This window comes from Dissoconium aciculare (genome assembly GCF_010015565.1).
Source record: "Dissoconium aciculare CBS 342.82 unplaced genomic scaffold K489scaffold_4, whole genome shotgun sequence".
In the NCBI taxonomy this organism is placed as follows: Eukaryota; Fungi; Ascomycota; class Dothideomycetes; order Mycosphaerellales; family Dissoconiaceae; genus Dissoconium; species Dissoconium aciculare.
In genome coordinates this window covers 441,993-462,889 of record NW_022984954.1, presented here as the reverse complement: position 1 = coordinate 462,889, position 20,897 = coordinate 441,993, and the positions used below count along the sequence as shown (strand labels likewise).

Genomic DNA, 20,897 nt, shown 5'->3' with positions numbered 1-20,897 from the left:
AAGGTGGACCTGACTTGATGCGATATCGTCTTCACGTTAGCGAGGTAACGGAAAGATGGAGTCAACAGTGGACAAAACGGTAAAACGCAGGCAGCCGGGCTTGACCCTAGCCCAACGAAAGGCCATTCGTGCATACGCTCAGCAAACACCAAAGAGGACGCAGAAGCAGCTCGAGGAGTGGTTTTTCCTAAATTATCATCGACATGTCTCCCAATCCACCATTTCCGAGATCTTGGGCCCGAAATATGCCATACTGGACAAATTCAGCGGCGAAGGTCAATTATCCAAGAGACGGCTGCGTGCAAGCCAGTGGCCTGACTTGGAGGCCGCTCTTTTCGGATGGTTTCAGCAAGAAGAACGCGATCGTGCCAGTAGAGGTGAGGGCCCGATCACCGGTGATGCCATGAAGACCCAGGCCGTTACATTCTGGCATCAGTTGCCAGCTTATCAAGGCATGGAAGTGCCGATGTTTAGCAATGGCTGGCTGCAAGGCTTTCGAACAAGACATGATATTATCAAGAAGCGGAAAACTGGCGACCTTCCTGATCGTGCGACAGCAGTGACTGCCGCCATAGAAGAGCAACTGATCATGGCTGCCACCGAGGAACAAACCTCTACCATCGATGCCGAGGTGAGCCGCTTTCTACCTGCGAACTGCTACACCTGCGATGAGACCAGCCTACTTTATAAGGGGCTCCCAGGTGACCGCCAGAGTAAAGAGGTTCCTACTACTGTCGGATCGGTAAGCGAGCGTTTCACAGCCCACTTCTGCTGCAACGCCGATGGCAGTCACAAGCTTGCACCGTGGTTCATCGGCAATGAAGCACGACCACGATGTTTCGAGGCTGCAGGGATTCATTTCGCGAGTCTCAATTGTGTTTGGAAGTATAATGATCGAGCGTGGATGACAGTGGCAGTCATGGTTGAATGGCTTCACTGGTTTGCTGACCAAGTGGGTGATCGTCAAGTGCTTTTGTTGATGGACAACTTTAGCGCGCACAAAGCAGCGCTGGACACTTTCAGAACCGCTAGGCGTTCGTCCAACATCACTGTGGCCTGGATACCTTCACGATCGCCGACTATATCTCAACCGCTGACGCATGGTGTCATTTACACATTCAAGACCTGCTACCGGCAGCGATGGCTAGACTTTGCTCTGGCGGAGATACAAAAGGGCAATTCGAATCCCAGTCGTACAGTCAATTTGCTCAAGGCTATCAGGTGGTCCATCCAAGCTTGGCAGGCTGTCACGCCCGCCACAATCCAACACTGCTGGGCTGCAGCTGGTCTATATCCACGACAACCGATGGCTAATCTACAAGCATTGCCGATGGGACACATCCGAGCAGCGCTTATTGCTTTAGAGGAGCAACAAGGCTTGCGGGCTTTGACCGGCGTTGAGGACTTTCTAAATCCGCCTCACGAAGCTGTCGACGATATCTTCGGCCCTGCCACACTTCCACCACAACCCGACGATGCCGATGCTGATTCCGATACAGAGCTACAGGAGAGACTGGAAGAATTACCGAGGGTGCAGCACTTGGAAGCTTTACAAGCATTGGACCAGCTGCGTCTTTTCGAGCTTCAACAAGTAGACGGAAACTGTCTCTTCGTTGATTATCTCGATCAGAAAGAGATAGAAATCCGGCAGAAATGGGTCACGCGACAAAATTGGAGGCAGAGCAGCCTCACGAATCACTTCACTTGATGCTCGACAAATGCTCCTCCGATCGATGATCCATGTTAATGTACTTAATGTGTATAACGAATGCAGCGTTAATCGCCATGTTGAATTGAGAACACACTTGGCGTACCGACAAATCCATTCTTACAAGTTGAACCGTCACTTCGATGGCTGCATACAGTATTTTCTCTTGGTTGTAGCTCAAGCTCACGTGCCGTGAAGACGATTCACGAATACATATTGCCATCCGGTGATTCTGGTGACATTTCCGGCGGGGTTTTAAGACCATCAATCAAGCACGCCCGACAGGCGATTTTTGATGTGCTTGTGCAGACCTGTCAAACTTGGGGCGACAAAATACGCTATGACATAGGGCTCCTTTCCTCTACGCGTGAGTCTAGAATTAACTTGATAACGGCTATCAACACGAGCGGGTTTAAGCGCGAAAAACATGCCGATGCTACGTTTACCATTACTCAATCGTCTGTTGTGCGGCCATGCGGTCGTGTTCGTCAATGTCCCTGAATCGAGTCAGCATGCGAAATCTCCTCTGGTCAAAAGCAAGACACGAACGTGGCTTCCCAAGGGTAATTGATCCACACGTCTGGCACGGTCCTGGCGGCCAGGTATCGATTGGCCTCGATCAGATCATTTGGAAGGCGTCCCTTCTTTTCTTTATCCTTGTTGTGCAATACGAAAATGGAGAATTGCGTGCTCTGGGGGTCTTTGCCGAGCTGCTGCGCTGCCGTTGCGACGTCCTTCTGCAGTTCTTTGACGGCGTACTCCAGAGTCGTCCGAGTGTCGTCCACTTCGTCGACGATGAGGACGTTCTTACCAATCAGGTTGGCCATCTCAAGACTGCTGAGGTCCAGCCATTGGGTTCGTGTGACTTTGTGTCCGGGCTCTTCGATTTGATCGTCAGTGCCTAGTGCCTCGTACAAGGAGAGACCAATGGCTTGAATTGGGATGTTTGGGCTTCCGGTCCGTCGGAGGAATGACCGCAGAATTCGTGCTGGAACATAACCTCCGCCGCCAATGGCAATCATCAGATTCGGCTTGAAGTTGTCCAGAATTTGAGGAGCGGCATCTTGGCAGAGTTTGTGGATCTGGAATGATCAGCTCGGAGAACGACCTTTTTTCGAATGACTGTTCACTGAATCCTGTGGATGGCTGCGTATTTACTCACCTGATTGTAGGTGATGTATACTTTTTGCACCATGTTTGCGACAGCTAATTCCCGAGGTCACGAGGAGAACGATGCAGGGCTAAAAAAATCTCACTGTTCTATGTAAATAGATTGGCAGATTTTATGAAGATGTGTGTGAATGCTGCGGCAAAGTCCAGCAGGTGGAAGACTGGTGCCGATTACGACGGCAAACAATTTGGTGGGGCTCCTTTGCAAGAGGAGATCAGTTTCAGGGTCTTGCATTGGAAACGAAGACGCTTGCCGCGTGAACATGCCCTGCCTGCTCCCAGTCTCACGTGCGCACCAGCGGAGACCACTCCGAATACCCTCACAGCGACCTTGTGGTCGAGTCGTACCCGACAGGATCTGTCTATCGCAGTGACCGGCAATCTGTCGTTCTTTGGCCACGCCAGTAGGAATTTTGCTGCACGCTGAACGACTTGGGACAGACTCTCGCCATATCTCTTGTTTACCCAGGTGCCATTGAATGCGGGCCCTATGACATCATATCGCTTTTCTCTCACCTGTTCCTGTACCGGAATACAGAGCGTTGTCGAATTAAACATCACAGTCTATCTACAAATGAAGTCTGCAAAATCATGATGGAAGACGAAGACGACTTGCCGCCGCTTCTGGTCGATGCCAATGGAGAAGCAACCTCACCTGACCATGCAGCTAGTCTCGACGGCAGGTCAGCTCGCGTGCCCATCACGATTATCACTGGTGAGTGGAATCGAGCTATAGTCGCAGCCTCAACGTGATCATGTAATTCAAACACGTTGCAGTACTGATAGTCGTGAGCTAGGATACCTCGGAGCCGGTAAAACAACTTTGATGAATTACATCTTGACTGCTCGTCACGGAAAGAAGATTGCTGTGATTCTCAATGGTAAAGCCTCTTGACCGAGTCTGAAATCCATCTGCCGGAGCTGATGTTTTCCAAAGAGTTCGGTAATAGTAGCGATATTGAGAAATCTCTGACGGTCAACGATGGCGATCAGCAAGTCGAGGAATGGCTTGAATTGGCCAACGGTTGTATCTGCTGTTCTGTCAAAGACTCTGGAGTGAACGCGATTGAGTCTCTCATGGAACGACGAGGGGCGTTTGATTACATCCTCCTCGAGACGACAGGCCTGGCCGACCCTGGAAATATCGCACCGCTGTTCTGGGTGGACGAGGGCCTCGGAAGCACAATCTACCTTGACGGCATTGTGACGCTCGTAGACGCCAAGAATATTCTTAGATGTCTGGACGAACCCGCAGGCGAGGAAGCAGTAACCTTGGAGGGGTCGACACATGATCATCAAGGAGCGCTTCTGTCGACGGCACATTTACAGATTTCTCATGCGGATGTGCTAGTAGTCAACAAAGCTGATCTAGTCACGACTGAAGAGCTCGCTGCCGTACAGCAACGGGTACGCTCAATCAACACGCTTGCACAGATGCGAGTCACGCAGAACAGTCAGATCCCGCAACTGGAAGGCTTGGTGTTGGATTTGCATGCGTACGACCATGTTGACGCGGAGAATCTGGAGTTCGCGAGCAAAGGTCACAGTCACTTGGATCCGAGCATTGCGACTATCGCTCTGAGCGTACCACTTCTGGCGAACGATGCCATCACTGACATCGATGCCTGGCTGCGAGCTTTATTGTGGGACAATCGATTACTGGGCAGAGAAGACGTGGCCGCTACCTGGGACATTCACAGAATCAAAGGACGCGTGTGTTTCGAAGACGGGAGAATCAAGATGCTACAAGGCGTGAGAGAGATCTTCGATCTCATTGATGCACCACCTGGCAAGGATATTGTCTCAGGGCCATTCGAGGATGTTGGGAAGATTGTCATCATCGGGCGTAATCTTGGCGATCGACGGATCACCGATGCGTTCTCGGAAAGTCTCTTCGCCACTGTCACGCACAAATCATCGGCGAAGGTTTCATGATACGATTCCAATGGCGGCTACCCGTTCCATGGAGTCGCACAGCTCGGAGCGTCGGAAGCGTGTTTGAAAACATTGCATATTCCTCGCGCATGATCATAATGCTTGAAATCTGTCCGAAATTGGCAGTTCCATCCGTCTTGGAAGGCCCTCCTTGCCTGGGAATCCATATTTGCTGTCAAAACTCTCTTCCTGCTGAGAACGTCGAGCTTCCCTGAAGCTACGATTACAGCCAATTCTCGCTGCTTTCAGCACCAACCTTGGATGTCAAGAGCTCTTCTGCTCCTGGCGCTCCACTCAGATCATAAAATCATAATCTCTTCTGTCCGCTGTTGATCTACACTGCAGACAATTCGGTGCCTTCATCGTCCAATTATTGGTACTTCTTAATGTCCACGCCTCGCTCGACAGGCAACACGGTGAAGTTGAACTTGGCCATTGTGAGGCCGAAGCGGTCCCGAACACGTGGCTCCCAATTCTCGGAGAAGCGCTCCTCGGTAAGCATAGGCGTGAGATCGGCGACGTTTCCGCCGAAAATGGTCAGCATGGTTGAGGAGCTAGAGGAAGTATTTAAATTAGTAAAATTGCACGAGACCAGCATGAAGCTTCGAAAGCAAATATCGTAAGCTAATGCCACTCACTTCGCACTTCCGAACATGTTGTGAAAAAGGCTCTCAGAGTAATCTTTGTTTGACTTGCGCGCTTCCACTCTACGCCTAGACAGAGCTCGCGAAAGATCCTCCTTAGTCAATCGAGGTGTTCCGTCAGGGAAAGTCCCAGTGGCCTCCTGGAGAAGCTGGTGTACAAGCTCCAGATCAGGTTTACCCTGGTCGGGCTGCAAGGCGGCGTCGTGTCGGGTCAAGCTGGCATCGTGTTCAATGGCGTTGTCAGCGTGCAGGCTGATGTCGGCGAGGTCAAAGCGGTCATTTCGGTAGGATTTGTTCAGGAAGCGGGCGGCGAAATTGGGGACGAAAAAGCAGAACGATGAGGCGAAGTTGAATGTCTGGCGCACTTTGGTGTCGAGCTCACGGAAAGTGATATTCTTGCCATCGTGAGGGAGGATTCCGTGGTTGGCCATGGCGTTCAACATTGGGCAGGCGGAGCGCGAATCGCCCTCCTTCGGTGCCACATATTCGGGCCATTTGAGGTGGTGACCAGGAGCTCCAGCGGGGACGACATCACCCTCCTTGATCTTGGGCGTGACGAGGTTCATCAAGGCGATGACATTGTCCCACGCGATGACCGAGAGGTCAACAAAAGTGCCCCCGACTTTGCTCAAGATCGCCATAATAGAAAGTCAAGGTCAGGGGATGATGGACTTCGAGAAGAGTGTCGTGTAGGGAGGGGAACGGTCTATATGAAGTTGAAGAAGAAAGAAAAACGAAGACCTCGCTACGATGCTCAGTTGAAGATCAACACAGCATGCTGACTTACCGCTTCGTATCTACTGGATGGCATGCGCATGCATGCAGAGGTATCCATGCGAAGAGCTCCGCAACCACCAATGCTATCATCATTATGCTTGATAGTGGTGATGATCATCATTGAGAGGTACTGGATCGGGAGTTGGCGAGCATTGGTCCAGGTCAGATCAGGCAAATGCACATGCGCCAATGCAGCTCTCGTACGCCTAGGACTGGGACGGAATGGCAGCAGCGGGCTCGTGCAATATCTGTCTTGTTCCCGGAGAACTGCGTGAACCAATAACGAGAATGGCATAGGTACAGTGCCGAAGTAGATGCAGCGACTTGACTAGACAAGTGCCTAGCAAATAAGCGAAGGGAAGCTTTTCATCGTGATGATGCACGACCCGCATTGTGGATGCAGATCGATATATGCGGGTGCAAAAAAGTTGAGCAGATGCATAGGACTGTTTGTTTGAACAGTCCATGAAAACTTTCGCCTACCGAAGATGCAGCACAATACGGGCTTAGCGCAGAAAGCCACGACCAGAGCGCGTTGCAGCTCAACCAATCTGCATGCCCACCATAATAAGTACAGCTGCAATACATCGTTGATGTGCAGGACCGCGCTGTGCATCGTCTTCAAGGAGCCACAGAAAATTATTTGGAGTCTGATGTTCGCTATCTGGACAATACTATTTTGGCCTCATGTAATCCTAGTGGTGCAAGGCGTGTGGTTGCGAGCATAATCACCTGATACAAAGGGGAATGATCCAAGCTCGTCCTGAACCACGACTACCTAGGTACATGAACTTGTACTGCGTCGTCGATGACCCAAGTTGGCCTCGTGTTTCTCTGAAGTGTCACCAAGCGAGCAAGCCGGAAAATATTCCGTCACGTTTGAACAATGGCAAGCACATTGTGTCTACGGCAAAAGTATGCAATACAGATAAGTTCAAGACCCGACTCCTTCACGGCCAAAGCTCTTGCTGCGACCAAGAAGATGTGTTCGAGTCGTACTTGTACAGCTGGCGGCGAGACGTCTTCGGATCGCTGAGGTCAACGGATTCGACCTCCTCAGGCTTGATGACGACCACCCGGAAGTTTTGCCGTGCAGTGGCATCGTCAAGATCTTCGACTTTCTCGCCCACCTTGAGGTCGCCCTCGAAGGGCTCGTCAACGGGCTTGCCTGGTGGTGGGTTTGCGAATGAGCCTGTGTCGATTCCAATGTCAGTCGTGTGCTCTGCTTGTAACTGGATACAATGGTTTCAGATAATGTACCTCGCATGCCAGGAGAGACGTTGCCAAAATGACTCGTCAGTTCCGTCTTCCATGACCATTTGTCCGTGCCGTCTTCCTTGACGATACGCATGCGCGACCCGAGTTCGCTCTTCGTGGTCCGCACACCACTGCTCTCCTTGCTCTGCTCACCTTCTCCTTCAATGTCTGGGCCTACGATGTACGCTTCACCCTTCACTCGCCATTGAATCTTGGTCTCCTTGTTCCACCAGACCGCCTGTGACTTCTGTAAGCTCGAGAGACAAGAGCTATTATCAAAATTTGTCCACTCACCTCGCAAGGACCACCACCGCCACTACCCCGTACCTGGCTCACATCCTCCGCCTTCCCGGGCGAGCTCGCAAAAAGCTCCCACACTTTTTGCATGCGTACATCTGTTGTGAAGGTAGGCATATCACTCTGGTAGACACGCTCGTTCTTGGGTGCATTATTGTGCTTGTTCTCCGGGAGCTCGGCCCAAAGACCACGGAAGATACAGAATCTAGCTCGCGGTACATATGGCGTTGGGCTGGATGAGGAAGTGGCCGGTGCTAACGATGCAAAGACGAATTCCGGACTGTCCATGCTGTTGACATGCTCGAGGAAAGTTGCACGCCATGGCGCCTCCTTGGGCGTGTCGGTATGGGAGGTGCTTGCCATCGTACGTTGGATTGTACGTGCGAGACCTTGCAAACGAACAATGGGGCGTTGGAAAGCTATGGTGGATATTGGCAGAGAGTCCGATCACGGTGATGAGAAGCGTAGATTCGTGCTAGATATGAGACTCGATTGGATCAAGAGCAGCCAGGTGGGTTTGAGGAATATATACTTCTAAATGCTGTTATGAAGAATGACGGAATGATGAGAGATAGACAAGAGCAGAGTCCTCCATGCGTATGAACCATCGACAGCCTGCGCACGCTGCAGGCACGCGCCAGTGGACGTGAACCGGGGATGGTGACCTCATCATCGTCAATGGACGAGGTGTTGATCGTCTGCCCGCACAACAAAAGTCTTGTGCACCTGGGCAGGTAGATTTGTATGACCGCATTGACTTTCAGCCTCAGGCTAGAAGCTTCATCATTCGCATTTATCAATGGCCCCAGGGCCAGACATATCCTCGAGAACGCGGCTACGGAAGCGCGATCGAATCATTTTATTCGTGAGTTTTGAATCAATATCTTTCAATTGTTTACATCTACGTGCAAACAGTCATGCTATTTTCAGGCTTCCTTTGTTGAAGATGCGTTTAACGCCGGCGAGCGGCTCACATTAGGACATGGCTCTGATGTCACCTCCTCCAGACTTGTGCATCAAACCCATTTCAGACCCAACTTGTGCATCTCCACTGCGAGCTGAAAGATGTAGTCCAGACTTTCGCACTGCGTCTTGGCCTGCGTGACATCTTTGCCCCAAACATAGACTCCATGTCGTCGCACCAGAACTGCGCAAGTCTCCGGCCACTCCTCGATCGCTTTCTCCAAGGTGTCCTTGAGATCCTCCTCGTGCGCCGTGTTTTCAATGATTGGGATCTTCAATGTGTCAAAGTAACCTAGGTTTCCCAATTTTCGCCCACCTTCGGCAATCTCGGTGCTGCCAGTGCCTCCACGGGAGATGCCCTTGATCTGCTCTATCTCCTTCAGTGCGAAGACGTCTTTGCCAGAATCTTGAAGACCGGCTTCGCAGATCAAAGTCACCAGCACGGCCCACTGCGAGTGGGTGTGGATACAACACGAGGCGCCTCGTTTGGTGAAGGCAGCCATGAACAAAGGTGTGCATGCGGAGGGTTTGAAGACCTGCAGGATATAGGTGTCAGAAACCACTTTGCCCCAGCAATCGCTTCACAACCTTGTCACAAATGACTCACCTGTGGCCTTCGAAGGTATTCTCGCGTATGATAGTCCATAACGAACATGTCCGTCGGCTTCATCAATTCCTTCTGCACGCCCGACGGTGCAATGTAGACATGGTTATCCCGTTTGATGGAGATGCCTCCACCAGTGCCCGTGACCCAACCATGTCCGTAGAATTTGTAGCATAGTTCGCAAATGTGGTTGGCCGGGTGAAGTGGATCATCTGAAAGGACGAGAGCATCATCGTTGTTGTGGGTGTCGCTCGTGGCATTGCTGGGAGGAAGGCCTGGCGCGTGTGCTTAGCCGTGGGAACTTGCTGTGCGACTGCGACCACATCCCCGTTGGTCCTGATTACCTGAGGATACCATGCTTGTAAGAAAGACACCAATTTCGGCGAACGCAGCACGATATAAGATATTTGGTTGTACAGGAAATGCCAGTTACCGGCCAGTAACTACAATATGTACACAGCTATTCTACAGCCCCATGTCCGGTTCCAATGCCTCCGGATCATTTCTCTTTCGCTGGCAGCGGGCCTCGATGGTGGGGCACCTGTATCCGTCATTGGGAACGGCGCACGACAGCGGGGTTGTCCAAGTGGGAGGATCGGGCTGATTTCCCACCATGACTCCCCCATGTACAGGTGCCTGGTCCAGGTGGTTATCAGGCTCCGATTTTCGCCGTAGTAACCAATGTCTCCCAACCTTGGAATACTCGACAGCGCAATTACAAGTCCCGTGGATTCTACTGCACTCCAGGGCTGGTTTGACAGACGTTAGCCTGATGGTGCAAGATGATCAGCACTGTCGTGCTTCACAAGAAGGCCGCAGTGCAGGATGTTGAACATTTCCCACTGTGTATTACAGTACATGTTGATTAATATATCTACTAATTAATAACCTTTGATGCTCCGAATAGCGTTCTGATTATTGTCATCATATTATCCCGTAATATCAAGTTTTGGGACCTTCTATTTTTTTCTGGACATTTCGGCGCCGCAAATCTTGGTTACAGTGCAATCGTCACAGCAGCCAGCTTGAGCAGGATATCAACATTCTTCTCATCAACCGATCACAGAATGGTAATGGTTATGGCTGAAGTCTTTTGTGTCTCAAAGAATGAATTACTGATGTGTTCCTGAAGGTCCATGCGGATGCATCCAACTTTGAGGCTGGCGTCAGCAAATCTGCAGCCTACGAGCAGATAATCGAGCAAGCCAAAGCATTGTTCGACGGCCAACGGAATTGGGCAGGCACTCTCCCATAAATGCTGTGTTGCCATGAAATTTGAAAGCTAACCTTATGTGAAGATATGGTACGGCATTGTGTCCTGAATGGGCGCGCTCCAGATGCACTACTTAATGCCATGAACAGTAATACAGCAAATGCAGCAGCGCTGTTGTGGCATGCACTCCACGCCGCACCGCATCCAAGCAATAGAGTCAACTGGGCTGGCTTCTACGTCTCAGACCCATTCCAGCAGGACCAGTTGATCCTCGGGCCATTCCAAGGCAAGGTCAGATTGGACGAATTGGATCAGATCGTTGTCAATGAGCTCACGCATTCGCAAAGGTTGCTTGTCAGACAATCAAGTTCGGCAGAGGTGTGTGTGGAGCAGCCGCAGCCTCACAGCAGACGCAGCTCGTTCCCGACGTAGAGGAATTCCCTGGTCATATTGCTTGCGACGGCGAGTCTGCGAGTGAAATTGTGGTTCCAATTGTCCGCGATGGCAAAGTGAGTATCTGACTTTTGACTTCGATGTATCAGGTGACTGACATCAGCCTAAGCTGGTCGCCATCATTGACCTTGATTGCGCTGTGAAGGGGGGCTTCGATCTGGAAGATCAGAAGTATCTTGAGGAATTTGCACAGATCATTGCTGAAGCCTGCGATTGGTGATGGCTTTCGGCACACGGTGAATGGCGTTTCAGCAGGCGGCTTTCTCTTACGTTGCACGACAACCACAATCGTCGTGATACACCCTAGACCGGCGGGGATACAGCGATCAACGAAGTGCATGGCTGGCGACACCTTTACTTCGCCCCATAAGAACTTCATCTCTTCCATCAAAGATCGAGAATTTTTCATTTCTTATCCTCTCCTTCCACAAAAAAGTATGGTCCAACTCGTCTCCGCGCGGCGCCGATAACATCCCATGTCTCATCTTGCTCTACGTTTGAAGGAGCTGCGCGTCTTCGAACCCGACGATGATGGGTACCTCTAATGTCTTCTTGTGCCAGGGCTTTCTCCAATGTCGACAGACCAATTTCGGCCTCTTGCTCGCCCGCGGCCGTTTCATCACGCAGACTTTGCAGAGGCTCGACACCGGTCGTGTCGGCGTTCTGTACCTCCTGCACAAAACGTAGTTGAGAGGACAAAGTTGCTAGCATTTCGCGCTCCTCCTCATCGTTCCTTGGAGGGGGCAGAGCTGAGAGTCGAAGCAAGTGGTGTAATTGCTGTGTCGTGACAGCTGGCGGTCTCGACGAGCCATGGTGTGGTGACAAGAGCGCGGCGACTGACCAGCTTGGTTTTGCGAGAATTGCTTCTGGGGCGTTAATTCCAGATTGAGTCCTGAGCGATGTTGCGAATCTACGGGTGCGGATCCTGGCATGTCTGACAGCCATGGCACTGACATAATTCCATCCCGTCGCTGCAGCATGAGGCATGGTGCCGCTATGAAAATGTAAGCCACTTGGGAAGCTTCGGTTCTCAGGTATCGCGTATGACACGCGTGCTTTGAATCAGTGGACGCCGCTAAGCAAGCTGAGAACGAGTGGCTTTGATGTTTGTCTGCCGTTAGCCTGTCTTTACTGTAATCAGCACAACGCTTGGTCGCCCGCTTGTGTTGTGATATAACTTTGTCCGGATAGGTATGCTCGTATATTTCGTACCAGAAGCCGAGGCGGCGATCTTTCTACCCCAGGAAAACTGTTTCCCCGGATGAGACTCCCGCCACACAACTTTACCAGCAGAAGTTCGACACTCAGTTGCCCTTGGACGACACTGAGCTCCCGAGTCAGCGAGCATGATAGAAGACTTTCGTAGTTCGCTATATAAAATAAGAATAACTGGAGACTCGAACCAGAACTTATCATCTGTGCCGAGCAAACCCCAACGCATATATCCCTCCACATCACATTCCTGAGAAGATGGCGCCTAAAGCACCGAAAGGCAAGCGTAATGTCTACGTCCTCGGCGTGGGCATGACCAAGTTCATCAAGCCCCGTGGCAAGGTCGACTACACTGAACTCGGCTATGAGGCCGGAATCAAAGCTCTCCTCGATGCTCAGGTAAACTACGATGATATTGACGCTGGTGTGGCTTGCTACTGCTACGGTGACAGCACCTGCGGTCAACGAGTCTTCTACCAATTCGGTATGACATCAGTTCCGATCTACAATGTCAACAACAACTGCTCCACCGGCTCGACAGGCTTGCAACTTGGTCGGACTATGATCGCAGGCGGCATGGCCGAAGCCGTGATGGTCGTTGGCTTCGAGAAAATGAACCCAGGCTCGTTGGCGTCATATTTCCAGGACCGTGAGAACCCCACAGGGACGTTCGGAATGATCATGGCACAGACTCGAGGTATCTCCAAAGCCCCTGGTGCCGCACAGTTGTTCGGTAACGGTGGACGAGAGTACAAGGAGAAATTCGGGGCGAAGAACGAAGATTTTGGCGAGATCGCCCGTATCAACCATGAGCACTCCAAGCGCAACCCATACTCCCAATTCCAAGACGACTACACCTTGGACCAGATCATGCAGTCACCAATGGTCTACGAGCCTCTGACCAAGCTCCAATGTTGCCCGACGAGTGATGGCGGTGCCGCGGCCGTTCTCGTCTCACAAGACTTCCTTGACGCTCGACCAGAGCTCAAGGAGCAGGCAGTACTCATTGCCGGCCAGACTCTGGCCACCGATAGCCCAGCTGCATTTAGCCGGTCATCAATGGACTTGGTGGGTTACAACATGACCAAGTACGCCGCCAAACTTGCCATGGACGAAGCTGGTGTTACCGTCGATGACATCAAGGTCTGCGAACTTCACGACTGCTTTAGCGCTAACCAGATGATTACCATTGACGCGCTGGGCCTCAGCGAGCATGGTAAGGCCCACGAGATGGTCCGACGCGGTGACATCACCTACGGCGGCAAGATGGTCATAAACCCGTCCGGTGGGCTCATCAGCAAGGGTCACCCGCTTGGCGCCACTGGCATTGCGCAGTGTGCTGAGCTAGTATGGCACCTCCGTGGATGGGCCAACAACCGATTGATCGACGGAACCAAGTCCACGTTGCAGCACAACTTGGGTCTCGGAGGTGCAGTCGTCGTCACTGTGTACCAGCGTGCCGATGGTCAGGTTGCGAAGGCAGTCAGTGACGAGGAGGTTGCTAAGAGGACGACTGTTGGCTACAACCCGGCCGTCGTGGCTAAGGGCTTCACAAAGAGCCAGGCCGACAGCGTTCGCAGCAAGACTGCGCGTAGTGAATGGGCACTCCAGGATGTTGCCAAGAAGGTCGAGTCGAGATTTTAAATTGACGGCTAGGTATCATGAAAGTGGCTTGTCCCATTTGATGGAAAGGGGCAGGGTTAACAAATTGATGTGAACTGTACGAAGATAATTGCACCATGTGAAAACAAAAAAATCAACGATTTTGACACAATGCATCCATTCTTTATGGACAATAATTTGCTGCCAGGATCTGTCGTGAGAATATGTATGCTCGTTTGAATGACTATTGCGACCTAGAAGCCCCGATGGCATCGAGACTGTAGTCGCACGCTGCCATCGGAATGTGACCTTTCGAACCCGAAAACAATGTTGGTGTATATTATGCGACTGTCTCAACACTCGATCGTGCGAGGAGAAAATGCGTCTTCCGTATTCGGGATTGTGCGCTCAAACGGGCTGCGCAACGCCATCGGCCTCGGCGGAGTTGACCTTCTTGCCAGTGCCTTGGATTGTCTTGAGCACCTTCTCGAAAGAGAGGGTCGTTGGAGCATTTGTGGCCTCGTCGGTGTACTCCAAGGCGTAAACCTCAGCAGTCTTGGCGTCAAGATCGACTTTGAAGTCACCGGCGGCTGCAAGCGAACATTGATTACTACACGCTTCTCGTCTGGAGGATGATCAAGCGGAAGATTTCCTACCTTTTTCCGTGTCCTCTGGGTCGCTGAGATTTCGAAGGTTGGATCGCTTCAGGACCCTGGTGACTGCACCGCTGCAGCCGCCGCAGGACATGGCCACATTGAACTTGTAAACGTGCTTGTAGTTGCCTGCGGTCATTTTCAGGACGTCGGATTTAAGATTCACGAACGACGGTTTCGGCTGTTTCGCAAAGGAGTCGCGTTTTTCGCGTTGTCGAGGTATGGATTCGAACAAAAGATTTGAAGCGATGCAAAATTGTTAGTCGGGAGACGGAAGGTAGATGAGAAGGTTACAGTTGCACGACGTTAGATCTGTGGACTATAGATAAATCTAGCATGAGTGGCGGCGACTCAGGCGCAATTTATAATCACAGGGACAAGGCCGGGGGCATGTTTAGAATACCTAGGTATTCTATCTGCTCAGCATGGATGGACCACGCGAGAATCGGAGATGGCGACGCGGGCGAATCGCGAGCTGATGATGGCGTGCTGAACTCAGATCTGCGTAGTCTCTCGCCGTGCGATTGTCCACCTTCGACAGCGGTGAGGGGGACTCACCCAAAGTACCTCGTAAGCTTGGCCTCAGTACCACATTGCGAGAGCAAATGATGAATCACAACCCACGTAGATTACCACGATTTCCAAGCGTCGGAATCATTACACAAGAGGATCCGAAAATGCGTGTCATTAATTGGAAATGGAATAATGCTAGGAATATGTCGCACGAAGAACACATGATAGTGATTCATTTAGCTTTTTATTTTATGCGCATCTAAATATCCCTGTTGAAGGAGTCCCGACTTGTCTGTCGGAACAGACATTGGACGTGTCGATGATTCGAAGCCAGCACATTTGCCGAACAAAGGTTTTTGTAGCAGCCCGCGAGGTCGTTAGGAGGCGTGGATGCCGTCACGAAAACAACTGGTAGAGCACTGCATGTCTCGGCGCAACCCACTTGTTCCACGACTGTCCATCGTGTTCATGGCCAGTGTTGCGATGCAGCGAGGCGGTCAATGTCAGCTCACGCGACCCTGCCGACCCAATCGTAGGAATCTCAATCCTGTCGTGTCACCCGATTCAATTATTGATATCAAATTCCACCCCGTTCAGCAACTTGACGAGACCTCCTAAGAACCCTAAACTCGCGGATGAACTAGGTCGAAATTGCGTCTTTGTTCGATTGCTCTTGCGCAAGACTGACATGGTGGGTTACCAACCTCTTGCTCCTGGCGATCCCACAGATTGCCTTCATTTCTGCTAGAAGCGACCAATTTGTGTGACCTTCATAGGTTGCCTCGACAATCTTGAGACATTATGACCACAGATAGGACTGGAAGCACTGGCTACTGTCAATGGCGTAGCGAGTCAAAAGTTCCGAGGGCTTCTTGTGGTCGCGTTTTGTATCAATCATGTGTAGCTTGAAGTCGAGACCAGTGCGCCTCGGACGGTTTTCCACGAGCATGGCAGGTGAGACGGATTTTGTCGGTTCAAGAGCACAGAGGAACCCTCTCAGCGCATTTGTCCGGAGCTCATTGAGCATGCGTACGATGTGAGAGCCTACTTCTGAGTACAGATTCAGTGTGGCAATCAACCTGCTCGGTATTTGTGTGTTGCCATTGCCTGGGTGCGTTGGCTGCTTCATCCTGCCGGAGTTCCGGCGATTGGAAATTTCTCATGCTTGCGTTGTGCCTTCTTCAACTTCTTCAATGCTTTGTCTAGCTTCTGGGCAGCTGCGTTGAGTTTGGACTTTCGCTGCAACTGCTTTTCTGTGCCAGCGTCGCTTCCAAGAGACGCATGTTTCTTACTAGCCTTGTCATGCTTCTCTTTCGCTTTCTTCAGCTTCCATTGCAGATGCGCGATGTTTGATTGCGACTCAAGCCTTTGCGCCGCGATGTCCAGATTGGTCATGCTAGTTGTTGTGCTTCTCCGGCCTTTTGGCAGGGCGGACACATCACTCGAACGGTCGTTTTGTTGTGGAGTCTGCCCGATGGTGCCGGCAACGCCCTCTCCCTTCACAAATCGAGCGTAAAGGCTCCCATGGTGAATACCGTGCTTTTGGACATTTGCCAACGCAGTATCCTTGCCAGATCCTAAGCTTTTCAATCCTTCGTCGAACGCTCGCATCCACCACTGATCTGAGACTGCGGCATGTTTGTTCAATCCAAGACCAAGAACATCGATTTTCTTGCTCACGAGCAAGGGCTTCCGTATGCCGCGTCCACTATGGTCCAGGGAGTGGCCATCGCCCTTCCATCCTTGGCGTTTCAAGTAAGCGGTGGTATCCATACATGGACGATGTGGCGGGGAACCGGTGTTGAGATCGAAGCTGAACAAGCAGCGCAAATATCATATCTGGATTTGAGATCCACAAAGGACTTTAGAGAAATTTCCGACCCTGAGAATTTCCGAAATTGGGCTACAGAATTCATCTCGGATCTGATAAGACACCTGGGCTAAATTCACGCGACAAACAACGCAGTGCATCACCCCACATATTTGCACGTCGTTCACACGTCCATGAGTTTTTTAACATAGCAGTTTCGTTCACATACTCTGTAAATTGCTCATGCATATGCAAGCGTGCAGTCTGGACGAATTCGTCCCCGTGCCGCCAATTTTACCGAGCCGCCTTGCACAGCCGGACCGGCAACGAGCAGTTCTCCCCTTGGCTCGTTAGTAGCAACCTCCGAGTCAGTGCGGTTGATCAGCTTGATCTCGACACTACTCAATGGAATGCCGAAATGGGCGTGCGCAATGCCGTCATCTCGACGATAATCAAACACGTTAGTCTGAGCCACAGCACCAGCAACCTTTGCTGTAGTCAGCGCATAGATGATGCGACTGCGCGTAAAGAGACGCAAATCCGATAGCATGGTGGACGTGATTGGTGGGGAGCCTCCACCGAGCCTCTCTGAGACAAATATCAGACGCAGCTTGCCTGGCATGTGTTTTGTGCTCGAGGGTGCCAGGAGTTTGAACAGCAGTCCATCTGTCGGCATGCGGCCTGCTGACATGGTCTGCGCCTGTGTGTAACGGCCAAAGTTTTGAGCGAGTGAGGTCACGCCGGCAGTCTCTCGTTGGTGCAGAGTTGCCAAGGTCTCCGCAGACGCAATTATGACTGTCGGTGCTGCGCCGCGCCGAGCCAAGGTCAAATCGACACCTGGTGCCGCAACACTGTTAATAACAAGACTGGCATGCATGAACAGCGCCGCAAGAGTCATGCACAAGGTGTAACTGTGCGTAAATGAGTCTGCCGGTAAGACAAGATCCGCAGGCGATAGTCGTTGGCGAAGCGGGACAGCAGATACAAGCGCAGCCGTTGCTGAGACAAGATTCTCCTGCGTAAAATTCACAATCTCGGGTCTGACAGCCGCGTCAGTGGACTGCCACACAATAACCACATCGGTCGGTGTCTTGCCATCCGCATTGTTGGGAAGTTGATCGGTGGACGGAGTTGATGCTACGACATCGTGCCACAATGACACCGTAAGCTTGTCCTGCGCCGCGCCTGGTACGCCAGTCCAGTCCATTTGTCTACTCGATTTTTGCACCACCCACGTCACCTGACGTAGCTGTGGACACGCTTTGCTGAGATCGTCCAGAGGCAGCGTGCCAGCAGCGCAGATCAGAGCATCGGCGCCAGTCTCGTTGACAAGCTGGTAAGCTTTGGGATGCGGTTGGTTGAAAGGTAAGAGGATGGGTGTCAGACCATAAAACGAACAAGCTGTGCTGTATGGTCAGAAGGCACAGACCACGAATGATGCTGTACAGACTTACCGAAGAGACTCGCCAGAAATTCTGTGCTGTTTGGCAAATAGACTGCGACTCTTTTGGCTCCCTTTGCTTCGAGGTGCGTGCCGATTGCGGCTACCTCCTTGCTGATCGTCTCGATATCATGTTCGACCACCTCCTCTTTTCCAAGTATCGTCATGATCAGGCCTCGTGGTAGTGGCGTGCCGTCAGAACCAGCTTTCCCTGATCTTGCGACCTCCCTCCATATATCTCGAAGGTCCCCGTTTTTCCCGCTGGCCCAACGAGGGGCACCATCTTCCTTGACATTTAGACCAGACTTGAGCGGGTAGCCGTGAGGGACTTCAGGTGAGCGGTAAGCAGCAGACTCGCCTCGGTTTCGGATCGCACCTGCACTGGCTTGACGCGCGAGTAGCAACGGATGGGTGTCAGGTTCCTCTGGGAAAAGTAGGGGTAGAACTACCAGGCCCACAATGATCACGGCAAGCACTGTTGTGGTGACAGACCAGTCCGACAACAGGCGGGCCACCTGCTGGTCCAATTGCTCGACTATATTCGCCATGACAAGATCGTGATGAATGTAGCGACTGTGTCGATGTGAACCAGACCTGTGGACGCAGCACTGTACTTATGTGGAAAGAGAACAATAAAATCCGAGGGACGACTTGGGGACGGTCTTTGAAATCGCAGTGAGATCATCGTAAGCGGAGCTGTTCCCTTCACCAGGGCTATGGTCAAAGCTCGCGCGGGCCCTGTGGGAAGCCACAATCGTTCCCCAGTTTTTTAAGCTCCATGGCTCTCAACGGCAAACGGCAAACGAGATCTCACCGAATTGGTGCCTGAGGCAAGAGATGACCTGTGCCACGTGCAAGCCCTCTGAAGTTCCAAGGTTGCTTAGGTACTTGTGACGTCCCCATCTCATGGCTCGGGCTCCACAGACTGCTGATATACAGCCGCCTGTTTGAGTGCACGATCAAGGCAGCTGCACATCAGAGGCGCACAGGTCCTTCTGCATATACCACAACAATCCCAAATTTTGATCACTGATCTGATCAATTTCTGACCGCGAATATTGCTGAGTCCTGAAATTGAAAGGCGGTTACACCATGGCAGAGACGACACCGCGCCAGCTTCTGCTTCTTGCAGACCGGCTCAAGTTATCGTTGCTCGAACGACAGCACGCGTCTTCGCGGAATCAGGATACGACGCAGCATGATGCGCGAATATCACAGACCTTGTCCCAACTACAAGCGGGCATAGCGGCGATCGAGACTCGACAAACCAAGTCGGACGCAGCTGAGGAGGCTGATTCGGATCTCGCTCGCGTGCGCAAACAGTATGAAACTCTCCAGTCACAATTTTCCGCCATGAGCGTCGAGACATCTGCTTCAGAGACGGCCGATGCGGTGCAGAAAGGTACGGCACGCAAGCAAAACGCGCGCTTCCGCGATGAGCCAAATACAGAAGAGGAGGGGGACCCGATTGAGCGTGCCAATCGCGCTGCCCTCTTTGCCGATCAAGAGCGGTATCAAGACGAACCATCTACCGGAATCGATCACACTAGTATGGACAACCAGCAGATCCACGACCATCATAAGCAGGCATTTCGCGACCAGGACGAACAACTCGAGGTTCTGGGCCAAAGCATTGGACGGCAGCGTTTGTTAGGTATTCAAATGGGAAACGAGCTGGATGAGCAGAATGAGTTGTTGGACGACGTGGAGCGTGGCGTTGATCGGCATACATCCACTTTGGAGCGCGCGCGAAGACGTCTCGGTCATGTCGCACGCAAGAGCAAGGCAAACGGAAGTTGGATCACTATCGGCATCCTGATCATCATCTTGATTTTGGTGATAGTGATACTGAAATGATCAATTCGTCCCAAGTTTTGGATGTTGTGCATCCTCAACATTGCGGCATTTTCTCACTCGTCGGCCACGAATCTGAATGTCACGGAACTTTGCATGAGCTTCAGCCACTGCTCATCGCTGCACACGACATCGATTTTGACCACGAAAGGAAGCTTCCTATCCAGGCAAATTTCCCTCCATGTGGTGGGAATAGCATGTGCGGTCGCCAGGACCGAAGCATAAGCCATTTGTCAGACGCAGCTTTCGTCAGTTCCGGGTTATCCACTAGCGTATTCCTGAGACCGGCGCATTCCTTGGTGATAAGACATCCAGAAGAAGCCCCTCGGTCCGCACACTACATCGGTGACGTATAGTGGATTCCTCGGACGCTTTCTGCGTCGACTGTCGTCGATCGAATAACGATGGATGATACATCTTTAAACAAAGAAATATTTGTGAATATTCACGCGATTCTAGACTCGCTTACATAACGCGGATTATTCTAACGTCAAACACCAGAGCGCGGTCCACCCCACGGCGTGGTCCACGAATTACGTGTCTACCACCTTTAACACTGATTATCTCAACCAATACTTAATAGATTGCTTTGAGACTTAAATGTGTTATATAACAATACTATTCAATCTACTGTACAGTGTTTGAAGGTGTGAGCAAAGGAACCACACTTGCTACACCGACTAGCACGCTTTGGAGCCCTTGGCATCTGCTCCCTTATTTGTGCTTCAACCTCCTCTTGCTCAACTATCCCTTGGATCTGAGAGGCTGACAGGGCAGGATCTAATGTGATT

General features: G+C 51.6%; 12 protein-coding genes across 12 annotated transcripts; 4 read left to right on the top strand and 8 right to left on the bottom strand.

Moving 5' to 3' along the window:
- Positions 1-1,725: 1,725 nt before the first annotated feature.
- On the bottom strand, positions 1,726-3,073 carry K489DRAFT_378491 (PRTase-like protein). Its single transcript, XM_033604422.1, has 3 exons — positions 2,871-3,073; positions 2,258-2,790; positions 1,726-2,205 (listed from the first exon to the last, which is right to left on the bottom strand). Exons 1-3 carry the CDS (start codon positions 2,901-2,903, stop codon positions 2,157-2,159), a joined length of 615 nt encoding a protein of 204 aa, XP_033461134.1. The 5' UTR covers positions 2,904-3,073; the 3' UTR covers positions 1,726-2,156.
- A 211-nt stretch (positions 3,074-3,284) lies between these two features.
- On the top strand, positions 3,285-4,813 carry K489DRAFT_430108 (CobW/HypB/UreG; the record flags this gene model as incomplete). Its single annotated transcript, XM_033608401.1, has 3 exons — positions 3,285-3,593; positions 3,676-3,759; positions 3,816-4,813. Exons 1-3 carry the CDS (start codon positions 3,470-3,472, stop codon positions 4,811-4,813), a joined length of 1,206 nt encoding a protein of 401 aa, XP_033461133.1. The 5' UTR covers positions 3,285-3,469.
- A 370-nt stretch (positions 4,814-5,183) lies between these two features.
- K489DRAFT_369021 (Cloroperoxidase) lies at positions 5,184-6,098 on the bottom strand (the record flags this gene model as incomplete). Its single annotated transcript, XM_033603000.1, has 2 exons — positions 5,184-5,367; positions 5,452-6,098. The coding sequence occupies 2 exons, from the start codon at positions 6,096-6,098 to the stop codon at positions 5,184-5,186; spliced, it is 831 nt and encodes a 276-aa protein (XP_033461132.1).
- Positions 6,099-6,884: 786 nt separating this feature from the next.
- On the bottom strand, positions 6,885-8,482 carry K489DRAFT_378488 (uncharacterized protein). Its single transcript, XM_033604421.1, has 3 exons — positions 7,786-8,482; positions 7,495-7,729; positions 6,885-7,426 (listed from the first exon to the last, which is right to left on the bottom strand). The coding sequence occupies exons 1-3, from the start codon at positions 8,149-8,151 to the stop codon at positions 7,185-7,187; spliced, it is 843 nt and encodes a 280-aa protein (XP_033461131.1). The 5' UTR covers positions 8,152-8,482; the 3' UTR covers positions 6,885-7,184.
- Positions 8,483-8,632: 150 nt separating this feature from the next.
- Positions 8,633-9,789, bottom strand: K489DRAFT_400025 (Methylthioribulose-1-phosphate dehydratase). Its single transcript, XM_033606980.1, has 3 exons — positions 9,700-9,789; positions 9,359-9,630; positions 8,633-9,287 (listed from the first exon to the last, which is right to left on the bottom strand). Exons 1-3 carry the CDS (start codon positions 9,710-9,712, stop codon positions 8,805-8,807), a joined length of 768 nt encoding a protein of 255 aa, XP_033461130.1. The 5' UTR covers positions 9,713-9,789; the 3' UTR covers positions 8,633-8,804.
- Positions 9,790-9,884: 95 nt separating this feature from the next.
- On the top strand, positions 9,885-11,241 carry K489DRAFT_387683 (GAF domain nucleotide-binding protein; the record flags this gene model as incomplete). Its single annotated transcript, XM_033606344.1, has 5 exons — positions 9,885-9,887; positions 10,488-10,570; positions 10,718-10,859; positions 10,916-11,077; positions 11,131-11,241. The coding sequence occupies 5 exons, from the start codon at positions 9,885-9,887 to the stop codon at positions 11,239-11,241; spliced, it is 501 nt and encodes a 166-aa protein (XP_033461129.1).
- On the bottom strand, positions 10,958-12,204 carry K489DRAFT_378486 (uncharacterized protein). The gene has a single exon (XM_033604420.1). It carries the CDS (start codon positions 12,006-12,008, stop codon positions 11,427-11,429), a length of 582 nt encoding a protein of 193 aa, XP_033461128.1. The 5' UTR covers positions 12,009-12,204; the 3' UTR covers positions 10,958-11,426.
- A 95-nt stretch (positions 12,205-12,299) lies between these two features.
- Positions 12,300-14,009, top strand: K489DRAFT_378485 (thiolase-like protein). The gene has a single exon (XM_033604419.1). It carries the CDS (start codon positions 12,492-12,494, stop codon positions 13,875-13,877), a length of 1,386 nt encoding a protein of 461 aa, XP_033461127.1. The 5' UTR covers positions 12,300-12,491; the 3' UTR covers positions 13,878-14,009.
- A 180-nt stretch (positions 14,010-14,189) lies between these two features.
- K489DRAFT_353754 (uncharacterized protein) lies at positions 14,190-14,966 on the bottom strand. Its single transcript, XM_033602486.1, has 2 exons — positions 14,492-14,966; positions 14,190-14,407 (listed from the first exon to the last, which is right to left on the bottom strand). Exons 1-2 carry the CDS (start codon positions 14,625-14,627, stop codon positions 14,244-14,246), a joined length of 300 nt encoding a protein of 99 aa, XP_033461126.1. The 5' UTR covers positions 14,628-14,966; the 3' UTR covers positions 14,190-14,243.
- Positions 14,967-16,471: 1,505 nt separating this feature from the next.
- On the bottom strand, positions 16,472-16,774 carry K489DRAFT_299259 (uncharacterized protein; the record flags this gene model as incomplete). The annotated part of the gene is made up of 1 exon (XM_033600372.1): positions 16,472-16,774. A coding segment is annotated over one exon (303 nt), but the record flags the coding sequence as incomplete, so codon positions are not given.
- Positions 16,775-17,052: 278 nt separating this feature from the next.
- On the bottom strand, positions 17,053-18,800 carry K489DRAFT_369013 (AMP-extracellular domain-containing protein; the record flags this gene model as incomplete). Its single annotated transcript, XM_033602999.1, has 2 exons — positions 17,053-18,212; positions 18,266-18,800. 2 exons carry the CDS (start codon positions 18,798-18,800, stop codon positions 17,053-17,055), a joined length of 1,695 nt encoding a protein of 564 aa, XP_033461124.1.
- A 544-nt stretch (positions 18,801-19,344) lies between these two features.
- Positions 19,345-20,109, top strand: K489DRAFT_369012 (snare-domain-containing protein; the record flags this gene model as incomplete). The annotated part of the gene is made up of 1 exon (XM_033602998.1): positions 19,345-20,109. One exon carries the CDS (start codon positions 19,345-19,347, stop codon positions 20,107-20,109), a length of 765 nt encoding a protein of 254 aa, XP_033461123.1.
- Positions 20,110-20,897: the final 788 nt, after the last annotated feature.